At 46.0% G+C, this 18110-nt stretch overlaps 1 protein-coding gene across 3 annotated transcripts; it reads right to left on the minus strand.

The window, feature by feature from the left end:
• Positions 1-12574: 12574 nt before the first annotated feature.
• On the minus strand, positions 12575-18110 carry LOC137381318 (zinc finger protein 229-like). 3 transcript variants are annotated; one of them, XM_068053703.1, is made up of 2 exons: positions 18011-18110; positions 12575-15484 (listed from the first exon to the last, which is right to left on the minus strand). In XM_068053703.1, the coding sequence occupies exon 2, from the start codon at positions 15134-15136 to the stop codon at positions 13706-13708; it is 1431 nt and encodes a 476-aa protein (XP_067909804.1). In that variant the 5' UTR covers positions 15137-15484; positions 18011-18110; the 3' UTR covers positions 12575-13705. The 3 variants fall into 3 exon arrangements, with proteins under 3 accessions (XP_067909804.1, XP_067909805.1, XP_067909806.1); XM_068053704.1 differs by lacking the exon at positions 18011-18110 and adding an exon at positions 17857-17999; XM_068053705.1 differs by lacking the exon at positions 18011-18110 and adding an exon at positions 17420-17843.

Raw genomic sequence — 18110 nt, forward strand, 5'->3', positions numbered from 1 at the left:
ATGTAGGACTACACATAAGAAGGAAATTAGGAGGGCGAAAAGGGGCCATGAGATTTCCCTGTCAGATAAGATAAAGGCGAATCCTAAAAGATTCTATAAGTATATTAAGAGTAAAAGGGTAGCTAGGGAGAGAGTAGGTCCCCTCAAGGATCAGTGTGGTAATCTATGTGTGGATCCACAGGAAATGGGCGAGGTCTTAAATGAATACTTCTCGTCTGTATTTACCGTGGAGAAGGTCATGGAAGCTAGTGAGTTCAACGGAGGGAACAGCGGTATCCTGGAGCATATCAACATTACAAAGGAGGAGGTGTTGAAGTGCATTAAGGTGGATAAATCCCCAGGGCCTGACCAGGAGTATCCTAGGATGCTATGGGAAGCAAGGGGGGAGATTGCTGGGGCCCTGGCAGAGATTTTTGTATCATCGTTAGCCATGGGTGAGGTACTGGAAGACTGGAGGATAGCTAATGTTGTGCCTTTATTTAAGAAGAGCAGCAGGGATAAGCCAGGGAACTATAGGCCGGTGAGCCTTACATCAGTGGTGGTTAAGTTATTGGAAGGGATTCTGAGAGACAGGATTTATATGCATTTGGAAAGGCAGGGTCTGATTAGGGATAGTCAGCATGGCTTTGTGCGTGGGAAATCATGTCTCACGAATTTGATTGAGATTTTTGAGGAGGTGACCAAGAGGATTGACGAGGGCAGGGCGATGGACGTTGTCTACATGGACTTTAGCAAGGCCTTTGACAAGGTCCCGCATGGTAGGCTGGTCCAGAAGGTTCGAACACATGGGATCCAGGGTGAGCTAGCAAATTGGATAGAAAATTGGCTTGGTGATAGGAGGCAGAGTGTAGTAGTGGAGGGTTGTTTTTCAGATTGGAGGCCGGTGACCAGTGGTGTACTGCAGGGATCGATGCTGGGCCCTCTGTTGTTTGTCATATATATTAATGACTTGGATGTGAATGTAGGGGGCATGATTAGTAAGTTTGCAGATGACACCAAAATTGGTGGTATAGTGGACAGTGAAGAAGGTTGTCTCAGGTTACAACAGGATATAGATAAACTGGGAAAGTGGGCAAGGGAGTGGCAAATGGAATTTAATGCAGACAAGTGCGAAGTGATGCATTTTGGGAAGTTAAACCAGGGCAGGACATATACAGTGAATGGCAGGGCCCTGGGGAGTGTTGTTGAGCAGAGACACCTTGGGGTGCAAGTACATAGTTCCCTGAAAGTGGCAACACAGGTAGACAGGGTGGTGAAGAAGGCATATGGCATGCTTGCCTTCATCGGCCGAGGCACTGAGTACAAGAGTTGGGACATCATGTTACAGTTGTACATAATGATGGTTAGGCCGCATTTGGAGTACTGTGTGCAGTTCTGGTCACCGCACTACAGGAAAGATGTGATTAAGCTAGAGAGGGTCCAGAAAAGATTCACAAGGATGTTGCCTGGTTTGGAGGGCTTGAGTTGTAAAGAGAGATTAGATAGGCTGGGTCTGTTTTCCCTGGAGCGAAGGAGGCTGAGAGGGGACATGATAGAGGTATATCAAATTATGAGAGGCATAGATAGGGTAGATAGCCAGAGTCTGTTTCCCATGGTAGGGGTGACTAAAACTGGAGGGCATAGATTTAAGGTGAGAGGGAGGAGGTTTAAAGGGGATCAAAGGGGTAAATTTTTCACACAAAGAATAGTGGGTATCTGGAATGAGCTGCCTGAGGAGGTGGTGGAGGCAGGAACAGTATCAACATTTAAGAGGCAGCTGGACAGGTACTAGAATGTGCAAGGCATAGAGGGATATGAAATTAATGCAGGCAGGTGGGATTAGTATAGATAGGCATATGGTCGGCATGGATGCGGTGGGCCCAAGGGCCTGTTTCTATGCTGTATGACTCTATGACCGTGGCTACAAGAGCAGCTCAGAGGCTAGGAATCCTGTGGCAAGTAACTCCCCTCCTGACTCCCCAAAGCCTGTCCACCATCTACAAGGCACAAGTCAGGACTGTGATGGAATACTCTCCACTTGCCTGGATGGGTGTAGCTCCAACAACACTCAAGAAGCTCGACACCATCCAGGACAAAGCAGCCCACTTGATTGGCACCCAATCCACAAACATTCACTCCCTCCACCACCGATGCACAGTGGCAGCAGTGTGTACCATCTACAAGATGCACTGCAGCAACGCACCAAGGCTCCTTCGACAGCACCTTCTAAACCCGCGACCTCTACCAACTAGAAGGACAAGGGCAGCAAATACATGGGAAAACCACCACCTGCAAGTTTCCCTCCAAGCCACACACAATCCTGACTTGGAACTATATCGCCGTTCCTTCACTGTCAGTGGGTCAAAATCCTGGAGCTCCCTTCCTAACAGCACTGTGGGTATACCTACCCCACATGGACTGCAGCAGTTCAAGAAGGCAGTTCACTACCAACTTCTCAAGTGCAATTAGGGATGGGCAATAAATACTGGCCTAGTCAGTGACACCCACATCCCATGAATGAATTAAAAAAAAAATTCCTCTATTTACAGACTCTCCCTGCCCAGTCTCCATTTCCCCTCCATTTACAGCCACTCTCTGCCTAGTCTCCATTTCACCTTCATTTACAGATCATAGAATCATAGAAAGTTTAAGGCACAGAAAAAGGCCACTTGGCCCATTGTGTCTGTGCCGGCCGAAAAATGATCCACCTATTCTAATCTCACCTTCCAGCATTTGGTCCGTAGCCCTGCTGATTATGGCACTTGATGTGCATATCCAGACTCCTTTTGAATGAGCTGAGGGTTTCTGCCTCAACTACCCTTTCAGGCAGTGAGTTCACCCTCTGGGTGAAAAAGTTTTTCCTCATCTCCCCTCTAATTTTTCTACCAATCATTTTAAATCTATGCCCCCTCATCACTGACCTCTCTGCTAAGGTGAATAGACCCTTCACCTCCACTCTATCCAGGCCCCTCAAAACTTTGTACAAACCAATCAGATCTCCCCTCAGCCTTCTTTGTTACAAGGAGAACCACCCCAGCCTATCCAATCTTTCCTCATAGCTACATTTTTTCAGTCCTGTCATGCTCGTAAATCTCTTCCGTACCCTCTCAAGTGCAATTACATCCTTTCTGTAATGAGGTGACCAGAACTGCACACAGTACTCAAGTTGTGGCCTAACCAATGAGTTGTACAGTTCCAGCATAACCTCCCTGCTCTTATATTTTATAGCTCGGCTAATAAAGGAAAGGATTCCATATGCCTTCTTAACCACCTTATCGACCAGTCCTGCTACCTTCAGGGATCTTTGGACATTCACTCCAAGGTCTCTCACTTCCTCTACGCTTCTCAGTATTTTCCAATTAATCGTGTATTCCTTTACCTTGTTTGACCTCCCCAAATGCATCACCTCGCACTTCTCCAGGTTGAATTCCAGTTGCCACTTTTCTGCCCATCTGACTAGACTATCAATATCTTCCTGCAGCCTACAGCTATCCTCCTCGCTATCTACCATACGGCCAATCTTTTGTGTCATCTGCAAACTTCTTGATCATGCCCCCTATATTTATGTCCAAATCGTTAATATATACCACAAAAAGCAGGGGACCCAGTACTGAGCCCTGTAGAACGCCACTGGAAACAGCCTCCAGTCGCTAAAACAGTTGTCAACAATTACCCTTTGTTTCCTGCCACTGAGCCAATTTTGTATCCATCTTGCTGGATTTCCTTAGATCCCAGGGGATTTTATTTTTTTAACCAGTCTGCCATGTGGGACCTTGTCAAAAGCCTTGCTAAAATCTATGTAGACCACATCAACTGCACTACCCTCATCTATCTTCCTTGTTACTTCTTCAAAAAAATCGATCAAGTTGGTCAAACAAGTTCTTCCCTTAACAAATCCATGCTGATTATCCATGATTAACCTGTGCCTTTGTACGTGACAGTTTATCCTGTCTGTCACAATAGATTTCAATAATTTGCCCACTACGAAGGTTAGACTGACTGGCCTGTAATTATTCATTCTATTCCTCGCTCTCTTTTTAAACAGGTACAACGATAGCAGTTCTCCAATCCTCTGGCACTACACCTGTATCCAGTGAAGATTGAAAAATGATGGTCAGACCTTCTGCTATTTCCTCTCTCGCTTCTTTAAACAGCCTAGGGTACATTTCATCTGGCCCTGGTGATTTATCAACTTTCAAGGATGCTAATCCCATTAATACATCCTCTCTCCCTATGTTTATCACATACAATACTTCACACTCCTCCTCCTTAACTACAATATCTGTTTCGTCCCCCTCTTTTGTGAAGACAGACGCAAAGTATTCATTAAGAACAATACCAACATCTTCTGCCCCTACACATAGGTTACCTTTTTGGTCTTTTATAGGCCCTACTCTCTCCTTAGTTATCCTCTTACTCTTAATGTATTGATAAAACATCTTTGGGTTCACCTTGATTTTGCTTGCCAATATTCTTTCATGCTCTCTCTTTGCTTTCCTAATTTCTTTTTTGATTTCACCGCTCCACTTTCTCTTCTCCTCTTGGCTTTCTGTAGTATTGAGTTCTCGGTGTCGGACATAAGCTTTCCATTTCTGCCTTATCTTACCCTGTAGGCTCCTTGACATCCAGGGGGCTCTAGGTTTGGCTGTCTCACCCTTTTTCTTTGTGGGAACATGTTTACTCTGAACCCTTGAATCTCCCCTTTGAATGCCTCCCACAGCTCTGACACTGATTTACCTTCAAGTAGCTGTTTCCAGTCCAATCCAGATGCTCCGTGACTAGTCTCTATTTCTCCTCAATTTACAGACACTCCCTGAGAGTTCCCAGGTCTTGCTGTTCCTCCCTGAGTTTGCCGCTTACACTGTGCTTTCCGGCCGGGGTGAACCCGGGAGCTGCTCCCCATCGGGATTTATTAACCCGCTGCCTCCACACCTCTTACCTGGCAGCTCCCAACAAATAGGAAGAGCAGGTTGGGGCTGGAGTTCGGAGCAAGCAGTTGGGCCTCCAACTATATTGAAGGGAGTGAGGGGCGGGGCCTGTGGCACCATGTGGGCGGAGCTGAGCCTAGATCTCGCTCATTGGCTGAAACTCTGTATCATTTTGAAAGCTGATTTCTCTCAAATTCCAGGAGCAAACTGGCCCTTTCTGTTGTGGCTTTAAACAGATGAATGCCCGTGGGTGTGGAGAAAACATTTCAACATTTGTTAGTGACATGGATTCATTTAGGACAGACAGCAGGGATTATTTCAGGAAATAATGCAGTGCAGTGATTGTTTCTCTTTGAATTCTTCCCTTGGAGAACAGTGTGAATTAGTGGAAAGATTCACAGGCTGATTAATGCACCTTCCATGACTGGAACCATTTGATTGTAGCCGATCTGTTGGTCGGTCTTTAACTGGGAGAGTTTGATGAGCTGCCATGGCGGTAGTGGACAGCCACACTCACCAGACATGGTGTTACGACTGAGGCGAGAGGAGTGCACTGTTAATTCAATCCCACTTCTCCACAGGTCACAACATATATGTAAATTTTCCCACTTACTGAAACATACTCTATTTTTCCCCAGAATTAAGCACACGAACCAGGTTTCTTTAATAAACAACAAAATTATCAGTTTATTGTAAACCAAGTTTTAACCAGTAATGAAATAGAACATACACAGAAATTGAAATATTAAAGCCCTTTATTTATCCTAGCCCTCACACACATGCATACACAAACGGTTAACTGGTGGAGGCGTGGGGGGGGTGGGGGGGGGGGGGGGGGGTGGGGGAGGAGAAGAAAACGTATCCAATGACACCCTCATCCTGATGGCCACCTTTGTATGTGGCTGCATCAAGCTGTGTGTACACACCCTGGTACACAAACCCCAAATGTCACTGAGTGCTGAGGTTCTATCTGTCCCTGGTGTTGCGAAGGATGGGTTTGGCCACATTGCCATGGAATGCTCCATTCAGTTGGACCGTGTCGTAACACCTGACCCTCATAGAAAAGTTTGTGCAGAAAAACACCTTGGACCACAAATCCATCAGGCAGTGGTCCGCACTTAACGTTTGTGAGGCACTGCGGGAGAAGGTGGATCCTGTTGGATGATTCCCTGAGCAGGCTGTCAAACTCATTTGGCAGAATGCCTCATCGCCAGACCTTTCAAAGAAGCACCAAGACATAGCTTGGCTGACGGTGAGAAGGGCCCTCCCCATCACATTCTCCTGCATGCCCGGAGTCTCACTGTCTCTGCACACTGTCCTTGAGGCAACTGGGGTCCACGTCCTCCTGGAATGTGCCTTTGAAAAGCAGGTCTGGAAAGAGATGCAGTGGTTTTTGCCGAGCAGCTCCATAATGCTCTAGTCTGTTCCCAGGGATGCACACAGAGATAAACATCAACTGTTGCTGGAGGATCACCAACTTGTTGAAACATGCTCTCTGATCTGCCCAAAACTTGCTGGCTTTCCAGTGTAAAGAGCTGTCCACGACCCAGTGTTGCAGACTGGCACATTCCAAGGTCCAGGATTACGAGTTGAGGGATGCACTAAAGCTTGGGGCAGCAGCTGCAAAGGTTCAATGGGGAAAGGCCACTGTGTAAGGTCCTCTTGCCATAGTATACCGAGGGGCTGTATGCACCTGGGAATATTTTTGCTATGCAATGCAAATGTACGTTGTACATTAAAATGGAATGGCAAGAGTTGTGAGGCACTTCATATTCTGTATCGAAAGAATATTATCTCTATTGCACTTTCTGAAATGTCCAATTTGAATTATTTTGGAATGTATTTTTTTACAAATTTCATGAATAATGTATATTTTAGGGAAAAGAAAGGCTCAATAGGCTGGAGCTCTTTTCTCAAGATAAAGTTGATGGGTGAGCTGATAGAAGTCTTTAAGGTTGTTAAAAGGGTGTACAGGGTGGACGTAGAGAAAATGTTTCCACTTATGGGCGATTCCAAAACTAGTGGTCATAAATATCAGATAGTCACTTCTAAAACCAATAGGGAATTCAGGAGAAACTTCTTTACCCAAAGAGAGGGAAGAATGTGGCACGTGCTACCACAGGGAGTAGTTGAGGTGAATAGCAGAGATATATTTAAGGGGAAGCTAGACAAGTACGAGGGAAAAAGGAATGAAAGGATATGTTGATCGGGTTCGATAAATTGTGCACTATCTTCTTTTCCAAAGATCACTCAGCTTTCAGTGCAGCAGCTTTTTTGGGAGCAGAGTGTGAGCGAGTGAGCACTGGGAAAGTCAGTTTGAAAGTAAATTTAATTTCCTTTTGTTTTTCGGCGGAGGCCAGGGGGCTGCTGGGTAAGTAAAAGACTATATATTTGGGCGGTTTAAAATAACTTTCCTTTCAGTGCAGCAGCTTTTTCGGGAGCAGAGTGTGAGCGAGTGAGCACTGGGAAAGTCAGTTTGAAAGTAAATTTAATTTCCTTTTGTTTTTCGGCGGAGGCCAGGGGGCTGCTGGGTAAGTAAAAGACTATATATTTGGGCGGTTTAAAATAACTTTCCTTTCAGTGCAGCAGCTTTTTCGGGAGCAGAGTGTGAGCGAGTGAGCACTGGGAAAGTCAGTTTGAAAGTAAATTTAATTTCCTTTTGTTTTTCGGCGGAGGCCAGGGGGCTGCTGGGTAAGTAAAAGACTATATATTTGGGCGGTTTCTAAACCTGAGACACCACACTTGTAGTGTCTCCCACCCGCCCTCCTCCCCTAACCAAAAAAAAAAAGGACTCGGTGGGGTGTTTATAAGGTAAGGCTTTTTCGATTTCTCTGGTTTTATTGTGATTGGTAAAAACTTTTTGTTCCTTTTTCATTTAACTAAGTTTAAACTTAAGATTAAAAATGGCAGGAGATCTCAGACCCGTATCATGCTCCTCTTGCTCAATGTGGGAGCTCAGGGACATGGCTGATGGCCCTGACTCCTTCACGTGCAGGAAGTGTGTCCAGCTGCAGCTCTTGTTAGACCGCATGACGGCTCTCGAGCTGCGGATGGACTCACTTTGGAGCATGCGCGATGCTGAGGAGGTCGTGGATAGCACGTTTAGTGAATTGGTCACACCGCAGATTAGGATTGCTGAGGGAGAAAGGGAATGGGTGACCAAAAGGCAGAGAAAGAGCAGGAAGGCAGCGCAGGAGTCCCCTGCGGTCATCTCCCTCCAAAACAAGTATACCGTTTTGGATACTGTTGAGGGAGATGGCTCACCAGGGGAAGGCAGCAGTAGCCAGGTCCATGGCACCGTGGCTGGCTCTGCTGTTCAGAAGGCCGGGAAAAAGAGTGGAAGGGCTATAGTCGTAGGGGATTCGATTGTAAGGGGAGTAGATAGGCGGTTCTGTGGTCGAAAACGAGGCTCCCGAATGGTATGTTGCCTCCCAGGTGCACGGGTCAGGGACGTCTCAGATCGGCTGCAGAACATTCTAAAGGGGGAGGGTGAACAGCCAGTTGTCATTGTGCACATAGGCACTAATGATATAGGTAAAAAACGGGATGAGGTCCTACAAGCAGAGTTTAGGGAGTTAGGAGCCAAGTTAAAAAGTAGGACCTCAGAGGTAGTAATCTCAGGATTACTACCAGTGCCACGTGATAGTCAGAGTAAAAATGAAAGAATAGTCAGGATGAATGCGTGGCTTGAGAGATGGTGCAGGAGGGAGGGGTTCAGATTTTTGGGACATTGGGACCGGTTCTGGGGGAGGTGGGACTATTACAAATTGGACGGTCTACACCTGGGCCGGACTGGAACCAATGTCCTTGGAGGTGCTTTTGCTAACGCTGTTGGGGAGGGTTTAAACTAATGTGGCAGGGGGATGGGAACCAATTGAGGTCAGTTGACAGTAAGGAGGTAGTAACAAAAGCCTGTAAGGAACTAGATAATGAAGTCAGTGTGACTAAGGGGAAGAGCAGGCAGGGAGCAGATGATGAATATAAAGGGACTGGTGGTCTGAGGTGCATTTGTTTTAATGCAAGAAGTGTAGTAGGTAAGGCAGATGAACTTAGGGCTTGGATTAGTACCTGGGAGTATGATGTTATAGCTATTACTGAGACTTGGTTGAGGGAAGGGCATGATTGGCAACTAAATATCCCAGGATATCGATGCTTCAGGCGGGATAGAGAGGGAGGTAAAAGGGGTGGAGGAGTTGCATTACTGGTCAAAGAGGATATCACAGCTGTGCTGAAGGAGGGCACTATGGAGGACTCGAGCAGTGAGGCAAGATGGACAGAACTCAGAAATAGGAAGGGTGCGGTAACAATGTTGGGGCTGTACTACAGGCCTCCCAACAGCGAGCGTGAGATAGAGGTACAAATATGTAAACAGATTATGGAAAGATGTAGGAGCAACAGGGTGGTGGTGATAGGAGATTTTAATTTTCCCAACATTGACTGGGATTCGCTTAGTGTTAGAGGTCCAGATGGAGCAGAATTTGTAAGGAGCATCCAGGAGGGTTTTCTAGAGCAGTATGTAAATAGTCCAACTCGGGAAGGGGCCATACTGGACCTGGTGTTGGGGAATGAGCCCGGCCAGGTTGTTGAAGTTTCAGTAGGGGACTACTTTGGGAATAGTGATCACAATTCCGTAAGCTTTAAAATACTCATGGACAAAGACGAGAGTGGTCCTAAAGGAAGAGTGCTAAATTGGGGAAAGGCCAACTATACCAAAATTCGGCAGGAGCTGGGAAATGTAGATTGGGAGCAGCTGTTTGAAGGTAAATCCACATGTGATATGTGGGAGGCTTTTAAAGAGAGGTTGATTAGCGTGCAGGAGAGACATGTTCCTGTGAAAATGAGGGATAGAAATGGCAAGATTAGGGAACCATGGATGACAGGTGAAATTGTGAGACTAGCTAAGAGGAAAAAGGAAGCATACATAAGGTCTAGGCGGCTGATGAAAGACGAAGCTTTGAAAGAATATCGGGAATGTAGGACCAATCTGAAACGAGGAATTAAGAGGGCTAAAAGGGGTCATGAAATATCTTTAGCAAACAGGGTTAAGGAAAATCCCAAAGCCTTTTATTCATATATAAGGAGAAAGAGGGTAACTAGAGAAAGGATTGGCCCACTAAAGGACAAAGGAGGAATGTTATGCTTGGACTCAGAGAAAATGGGTGAGATTCTAAACGAGTACTTTGCATCGGTATTCACCGAGGAGAGGGACATGACGGATGTTGAGGTTAGGAACAGATGTTTGATTACTCTAGGTCAAGTCGGCATAAGGAGGGAGGAAGTGTTGGGTATTCTAAAGGGCATTAAGGTGGACAAGTCCCCAGGTCCGGATAGGATCTATCCCAGGTTCCTGAGGGAAGCGAGAGAGGAAATAGCTGGGGCCTTAACAGATATCTTTGCAGCATCCTTAAACACGGGTGAGGTCCCGGAGGACTGGAGAATTGCTAATGTTGTCCCCTTGTTTAAGAAGGGTAGCAGGGATAATCCAGGTAATTATAGACCGGTGAGCCTGACGTCAGTGGTAGGGAAGCTGCTGGAGAAGATACTGAGGGATAGGATCTATTCCCATTTGGAAGAAAATGGGCTTATCAGTGATAGGCAACATCGTTTTGTGCAGGGAAGGTCATGTCTTACCAACTTAATAGAATTCTTTGAGGAAGTGACAAAGTTGATTGATGAGGGAAGGGCTGTCGATGTCATATACATGGACTTCAGTAAGGCGTTTGATAAGGTTCCCCATGGCAGGCTGATGGAGAAAGTGAAGGCGCTTGGGGTCCAAGGTGTACTAGCTAGATGGATAAAGAACTGGCTGGGCAACAGGAGACAGAGAGTAGCAGTAGAAGGGAGTTTCTCAAAATGGAGACGTGTGACCAGTGGTGTTCCACAGGGATCCGTGCTGGGACCACTGTTGTTTGTGATATACATTAATGATTTGGAGGAAAGTATCGGTGGACTGATTAGCAAGTTTGCAGACGACACTAAGATTGGTGGAGTAGCAGATAGTGAAGGGGACTGTCAGAGAATACAGCAGAATATAGATAGATTGGAGAGTTGGGCAGAGAAATGGCAGATGGAGTTCAATCAGGGCAAATGCGAGGTGATGCATTTTGGAAGATCCAATTCAAGAGTGAACTATACAGTAAATGGAAAAGTCCTGGGGAAAATTGATGTCCAGAGAGATTTGGGTGTTCAGGTCCACTGTTCCCTGAAGGTGGCAACGCAGGTAAATAGAGTGGTCAAGAAGGCATACGGCATGCTTTCCTTCATCGGACGGGGCATTGAGTACAAGAGTTGGCAGGTCATGTTACAGTTGTATAGGACTTTGGTTCGGTCACATTTGGAATACTGCGTACAGTTCTGGTCGCCACATTATCAAAAGGATGTGGATGCTTTGGAGAGGGTGCAGAGGAGGTTCACCAGGATGTTGCCTGGTATGGAGGGCGCTAGCTATGAAGAGAGGTTGAGCAGATTAGGATTATTTTCATTAGAAAGACGGAGGTTGAGGGGGGACCTGATTGAGGTGTACAAAATCATGAGAGGTATAGACAGGGTGGATAGCAAGAGGCTTTTTCCCAGAGTGGGGGTTTCAATTACGAGAGGACACGAGTTCAAAGTGAAAGGGGAAAAGTTTAGGGGGATATGCGTGGAAAGTTCTTTACGCAGAGGGTGGTGGGCACCTGGAACGCATTGCCAGCGGAGGTGGTAGATGCGGGCACGATGGAGTCTTTTAAGAGGTATCTAGACAGATACATGAATGGGCGGGAAGAAAAGAGATACAGAACCTTAGAAAATAGGCGACATGTTTAGAGAGAGGATCTGGATCGGCGCAGGCTTGGAGGGCCGAAGGGCCTGTTCCTGTGCTGTAATTATCTTTGTTCTTTGTTCTTCTCTACTGCTGCTTTTGTCTCCCTCAATTGCGGCTGATATTTGTCCCTATTCTCCTGGAAACAGAATCCACCTTGTTCCAAACTGGGTTAAATGTAAGACAGTTGAAGGAGTCAGGCATCATTCATCCCCAGATCTATGCTGACAGTTAAAACCAAGACAGTTCCTTAGTAAGGATTCCTCTGGTTCCCCAACATGTATTTTTCAGAATATTAAAACCCAGCTTTCTTAAATTCCACTCCTGGAGGCCCCATACACAAGTAACATTCATGCCACACAAGTGCCAGGCAACAAGGATCTCCAACAAAAGATAATCTTTCCTTGACATTCAACAGTATTACCATCATGAATCCCCCACCATCAACATTTGGGGGTTACCAATGACCAGAAAATTAACTGGACCAGTCACATAAATACTGTGGGGTCAAGAGCAGGTTAGAGCCTGGGAAATCTATGGCGAGTAACTCACATCCTGACTCCCCAAAGACTGTCCACCGTCTACAAGGCACAAGTCAGGAGTGTGATGGAATCCCATGGGAGAGAGCGGCTGGGACTCAGTTCTTACACGCCTCAGGATTAACCCGCATGGGGACTTTGCTGTCAGTGAAGAGAGGTAAGAAAGACCAAAGTGCCATTTGTCCCTCTCGGTGTGACCCTAAAGGTCTGTGTCCAGGCTGAAGTTCTGTTCCTGCCGTACAATCCTCCCCCCCAAATTGTCCTTTCTGAGCTCCAGCCAGGTGATGCGAAACACTGAGGTGGGAAAGATAAAAATCTACTACAATGTGTTTAAAGCAAAGCTGATTTATTTGACACTTATCTAGAACATCAAACTGCAGCCAAGTTATAAGTTTATTAGTATCAGCAGAAACAAACCCCCAACTGTCAGAATAGAAACATTGAAAATCTATGGCACGGAAGGAGGCCATTCAGCCCATTGTGTCTGTGTCAAATTACACAAGATTTCATGTATTAAGTCCTTTGTTATAAACAACTAAACTAAAAGAAATCCCAAATTAACTAAATAGCACTTTGTAAATGGCTGATAACCCAAATTACAATCAAAGGTAATGTCATTACTCATCCAACATTTGACTATCTCCCAGTTGCAATGGGCTGAATCTCCCAGACTTTGCAAAAAGAATATGTTTTCCTTCGCTCACTTCTCCAAGCACTTCTAACCTGGACGTCCATGGATAATGTGATTTCCAGTGATCCTGTGGGACCCTTTACTCCTCCACAATTCAACTCTAAAAAAAAAACAGGTTGAAGTTTACTCAGCCTTTCGCTATATATCTTCAGAAAGCAGGCAATTGCGCTCTCTCTCTCTCCTTCCAGCTGCCCCTGCTGGGTGTCTTCTCTTACAGCTTCCCTCGAGGCCTCACCCGATGGATTCTCTTCTTACAGCCAGCTTCAGGCTACAATGTGATGCTTCATTACTTACAACCTGTTTTTCTCCAGAAAGTCTGTTAAATTTAGCTGGCCCTTGAAATCAATAGTTTATTGTTCTTCTACAAAATGCAAAGACCAGAAGTCTAGTTTCACAAAGCTGGTGATATTGAGATCCTGATGAATGGAGTGACTCTGTCAGATCTTGATGTGATGTTGGTTTGAATTTCCTGTCTGCAAATCCTCCCCTTCTAATATTCTGTAAAGAGTTTACAAACATCGTCATTGGCAGTCCAGGATAGAAATTCAGAACAGACAATTCTAGTTTCTATGGAACATTCTTTTCTCTCTTGTACCCCCCAAAATGGTCCATTCAAACTAAAAGAAGCCAAAATAAGCAACAAAGTCCCCCCAAAAAAGCAGAGGGAATAAAAGCAGATGCTGGAAATCTGAAATAAAAACAGAATGAACATGGTTCAGTCCCAGATATGAGTAACAGCACCAATAACAGCAGAATCCAACCCATGCAGTCACTCGTGAACTCGCTGGTGTTTCAGCAGGTTAGCTGACTGAGTGAATCCCTTCCCACATGCAGTGCAGATAAACTTTTTCTCCCCGGTGTGAACTCGCTTGTGTTTCTGCAGGTCAGATGAACAGGTGAATCTCTTCCCACACTCAGTGCAGGTGAACTGCCTCTCCCCAGTGTGAGTACGCTGGTGTAGAGTGAGATCAAATGATCGCCTGAATCCAGTCCTGCAGTAAGAGCACTTGAAAGGTCTCTCATCAGTGTGAACTCGCTGGTGTCTCAGCAGATTGGATGAACACATGAATCTGTTCCCACACTCAGTGCAGGTGAACGGCTTCTCCCCAGTGTGAATGCGTTGGTGTCTCACCATTTCAAATCTGCTTTTAAAGGTCTTATCACATTCAGAACATTTAAAAGGTCTCTCATCACTGTGAATGTTCTTGTGTGTCAGCAGGTTGGATGAGTGAGTGAATCCCTTCCCACACACGGAGCAGGTGAATGGCCTCTCCCCAATGTGAACTCGCTGGTGTGTCAGTAGGTTGGATGACTGAGTGAATCCCTTCCCACACTCTGAGCAGGTGAATGGCCTCTCCCCAGTGTGAACTCGCTGGTGTGTCAGCAGGTCAGATGACTGAATAAATCCCTTCCCACATATGGAGCAAGTAAACGGCCTCTCCCCAGTGTGAATACGTTGGTGTACAGTGAGGTGAGATGATCGCCTGAACCCAGTCCCACAGTAAGAGCACTTGAAAGGTCTCTCATCAGTGTGAACTCGCTGGTGTGCCAACAAGGTGGATGAACAGGTAAATCTGTTCCCACACTCAGTGCAGGTGAATGGCCTTTCCCCAGTGTGCGTGAGTTGGTGTCTCACCATTTCACGTCTGCTTTTAAAGGTTTTCTCACATTCAGAACATTTAAAAGGTCTCTTATCACTGTGAATGATCTTGTGTGTCAGCAGATTGGATGAACAAGTGAAACCCTTCCCACACTCGGAGCAGGTGAACGGTCTCTCCCCAGTGTGAACTCGCTGGTGTGTCAGCAGAGTGGATGAACAAGTGAATCCCTTCCCACACTCGGAGCAGGTGAATGGCCTCTCTCCAGTGTGAACTCGCTGGTGTGTCAGCAGAGTGGATGAACAAGTGAATCCCTTCCCACACTCGGAGCAGGTGAATGGCCTTTCCCCAGTGTGAACTCGCTGGTGTGTCAGTAGGTTGGATGAACAAGTGAATCCCTTCCCACACTCGGAGCAGGTGAATGGCCTCTCCCCAGTGTGAACTTGCTGGTGTGTCAGTAGGTTGGCTGACTGAGTGAATCCCTTCCCACACACGGAACAGGTGAATGGCCTCTCCCCAGTGTGAGTGCGTCGATGAACATCCAAGTAAGACGGGGAATTGAATCCCTTCCCACAGTCCCCACATTTCCACGGTTTCCTCATGGTGTGGGTGTCCTTGTGTCTTTCCAGGTTGGTTGATCAGTTGAAGCCTCGTCCACACACAGAACACGTCTATAGATTCTCTATGCTGTGAATGATGCAATATTTTTTCAGGCTGCGTAACTGGCTAAGCTCGTTCCACAGTCAGTGCACTGGAACACTCTCACTCGGGTGCTTTTCCACTCACAATGATGTTTGAAATTTTTTCCCACAGACAGAACAGTCAAACATTTTGCCTTCCACTTTCAAAGGCTGGTGATATTGAGATCCTGATGAATGGAGTGACTCTGTCAGATCTTGATGTGATGTTGGTTTGAATTTCCTGTCTGCAAATCCTCCCCTTCTAATATTCTGTAAAGAGTTTACAAACATCGTCACTGGCAGTACAGGATAGAAATTCAGAACAGACAATTCTAGTTTCTATGGAACATTCTTTTCTCTCTTGTACCCCCCAAAATGGTCCATTCAAACTAAAAGAAGCCAAAATAAGCAACAAAGTCCCCCCAAAAAAGCAGAGGGAATAAAAGCAGATGCTGGAAATCTGAAATAAAAACAGAAAGTACTGGAAATACTAAGCAGGAACGGCAGTGTCTGTGGAGAGAGAAAGAGAGTTAATGTTTCAGGTTGATGATCTTTCCTCAGAACTGGCAAAGATTAGAAATCTCATCGGCTTTGAAGAAGTTAAAGAGGGGGGTAAAAAGAACAAAAGGGAAAGTCTGTGATCAGATGGATGCCGGGAGAGATTAAATGACAAAGATGTCATGGACTAAAAGGCAAAGGGAGTGCTAGTAGTTGCAGAAGACAAAAACAGTTGTCCAGAGAGAATGTGAATGGGAGAATAAAGAACATGAAAAATAAGTTTAAGACCAGCACATGGTAAAAGAAAACAATCAGAATGGGGTTCATCGTCTGAAATTGTTGAACTCAATGTCGAGTCCAGAGACTGTAAAGAGCCAAAAGCAAAGGGAATCTTCCGAACTAAACCAGAATGTTGTTAGCAGTGTCAGAGACACTGTATACCCTGAGGTGCCCACCGGACGCTGAAGGTATCAAGCATGCTCCCTCTCCAGGGCCACCCGGGCACGGACAAAATTACAGAAGAGAGGCTGGCAGGCAGAGTGACGCTCCGCCCCACTCCCCAACCCTAACATGGTACTCACACATCCTGGATCTACACATTGGTGTTTTAACCAGGCCCAGGAGCAAGTCCAGGAGAAGATCTCGCGGCATCTGTGGAAAGAGAAGCAGAGTTAACATTTCGGGTCAGTGACCCTTCTTCGGAACTAGCAAATATTAGAAATGTCAAAGGTTAGAAGCAAGTGAGCCAGGGGTGGGGCAAGAGATAACAAAGGAGAAGGTGTAGATTGGACAAGGCCACAGAATAGCTGACCAGAAGGTCATGGAGCAAAGGCAAACAATATGTTAATGGTGTGTTGAAAGACAAAGCATTAGTACAGATAGGACTGTTAACGAACTGAAGATTGAGCAGCAAGTACAAACATGAAAAAAGGTGGGTGAGCAAACTGAACAAACTACAATGAAATGAAATAAACAAAAGAAAAAAAATTGTAAAAAACAAAAAAAAAACTAAAAATAAAAGTAATATGGGGGGGGGCCATCATGCTCTGAAATTATTGCTCTCATGCTCACATCTCTATCCTGGGCTTGCTGCAGTGTTCCAGTGAACATCAATGCAAGCTCGTGGAACAGCATCTCATTTTCCAATTATTCACACTACAGCCTGCCGGACTGAACATTGAGTTCAATAATTTCGGAGCATGACAGGCCCCCCATTTTACTTTTATTTTTAGTTATTTTTTCTTTTTTACAGTTTTTACAATATTTTTTCTTTTGTTTATTTCATTTCATTGTAGTTTGTTCATTTTGCTTACCCACTGTTTTTTTTTCATGTTTGTACTTGTTGCTGCTCAATCTTCAGTTCGTTAACACCTAACTGTACTAATGCTTTGTCTTTCGACACACCATTAACATATTGTTTGCCTTTGCCCCATGACCTTCTGGTCAGCTACTCTGTGGTTTTGTCCAATCTACACCTTCTCCTTTGTTATCTCTTGCCCCACCCCCAGCTCACTTGCTTGTAACCTTTGACATTTCTAATATTTGCTAGTTCCGAAGAAGGGTCACTGACCCGAAACGTTAACTCGGTTTCTCTTTCCACAGATGCTGCCAGACCTGCTGAGTGGTTCCAGCATTTCTTGTTTTTATTTCAGATTTCCAGCATCCGCAGTATTTTGCTTTTATCCAGGAGAAGATCCTCCAACTTACCCAAACCCCTTCACACCGAGGAACCAAAGAATAGGAGCGTATGGCTAAACTGTAACTAAAAGTTGTGCATCAGTCCCTTCTGGTAATTTGTAATCTCTCACACTGAATGGAAGTGCCTGAATATGCCTGGAAGTGAGGGAAGCTGCTTAATCCCTTACACAACCCTTGTTCAGAATGCTCCATCTCCCGGGCACTCAGACCCGGTTGGGAACACAGACCTTGAAGCCCCGCCCACTCTGTGCCCACATCAAGATGGCCGTATTCTCCCTGGCCGCCCCACCCTGTCCAAGATGGCGGTCAGTGCCACTGTTCGCCTGCGCGACAATCTCCTCCCAGCTCCCGAGCCGCCCCAGTCCATCAGTGGTTCTTGTTTTTGTTCCCGAAGATTCCTGGTCTCACTTCAATAGGAAACTTAGCCCTGGCTTTTAATTTCTTACTGATTTCAAATTGGGCCTGTCACCGGGAGAAACCCTGCAGCTGCAGCTGCCGCCTCCCTCCGTGCAAACGCGGGACCTGGAGCTTCTTATTCGAGGCTTGCGGCCTACGCCAGGTGTTTCTGAAGCCTCCCTGCCCCCACCCCACAGCTCTCACCCGCTGCAAAAGCGGCTCCGGCACGCGCATGGTTCTGATCCACAGTGACACTGCGCATGCTCCAGATACAGTCCAGCACCGCGCCTGCGCGCTGGCCTCC

This window comes from Heterodontus francisci, chromosome 22, assembly GCF_036365525.1.
Source record: "Heterodontus francisci isolate sHetFra1 chromosome 22, sHetFra1.hap1, whole genome shotgun sequence".
NCBI classification, from domain to species: domain Eukaryota; kingdom Metazoa; phylum Chordata; class Chondrichthyes; order Heterodontiformes; family Heterodontidae; genus Heterodontus; species Heterodontus francisci.

Bases quoted from the DNA above. Each gene is read 5' to 3' on its own strand.
- LOC137381318 (XM_068053703.1), bottom strand. From the start codon at position 15,136: ATGAGGAAACCGTGGAAATGTGGGGACTGTGGGAAGGGATTCAATTCC.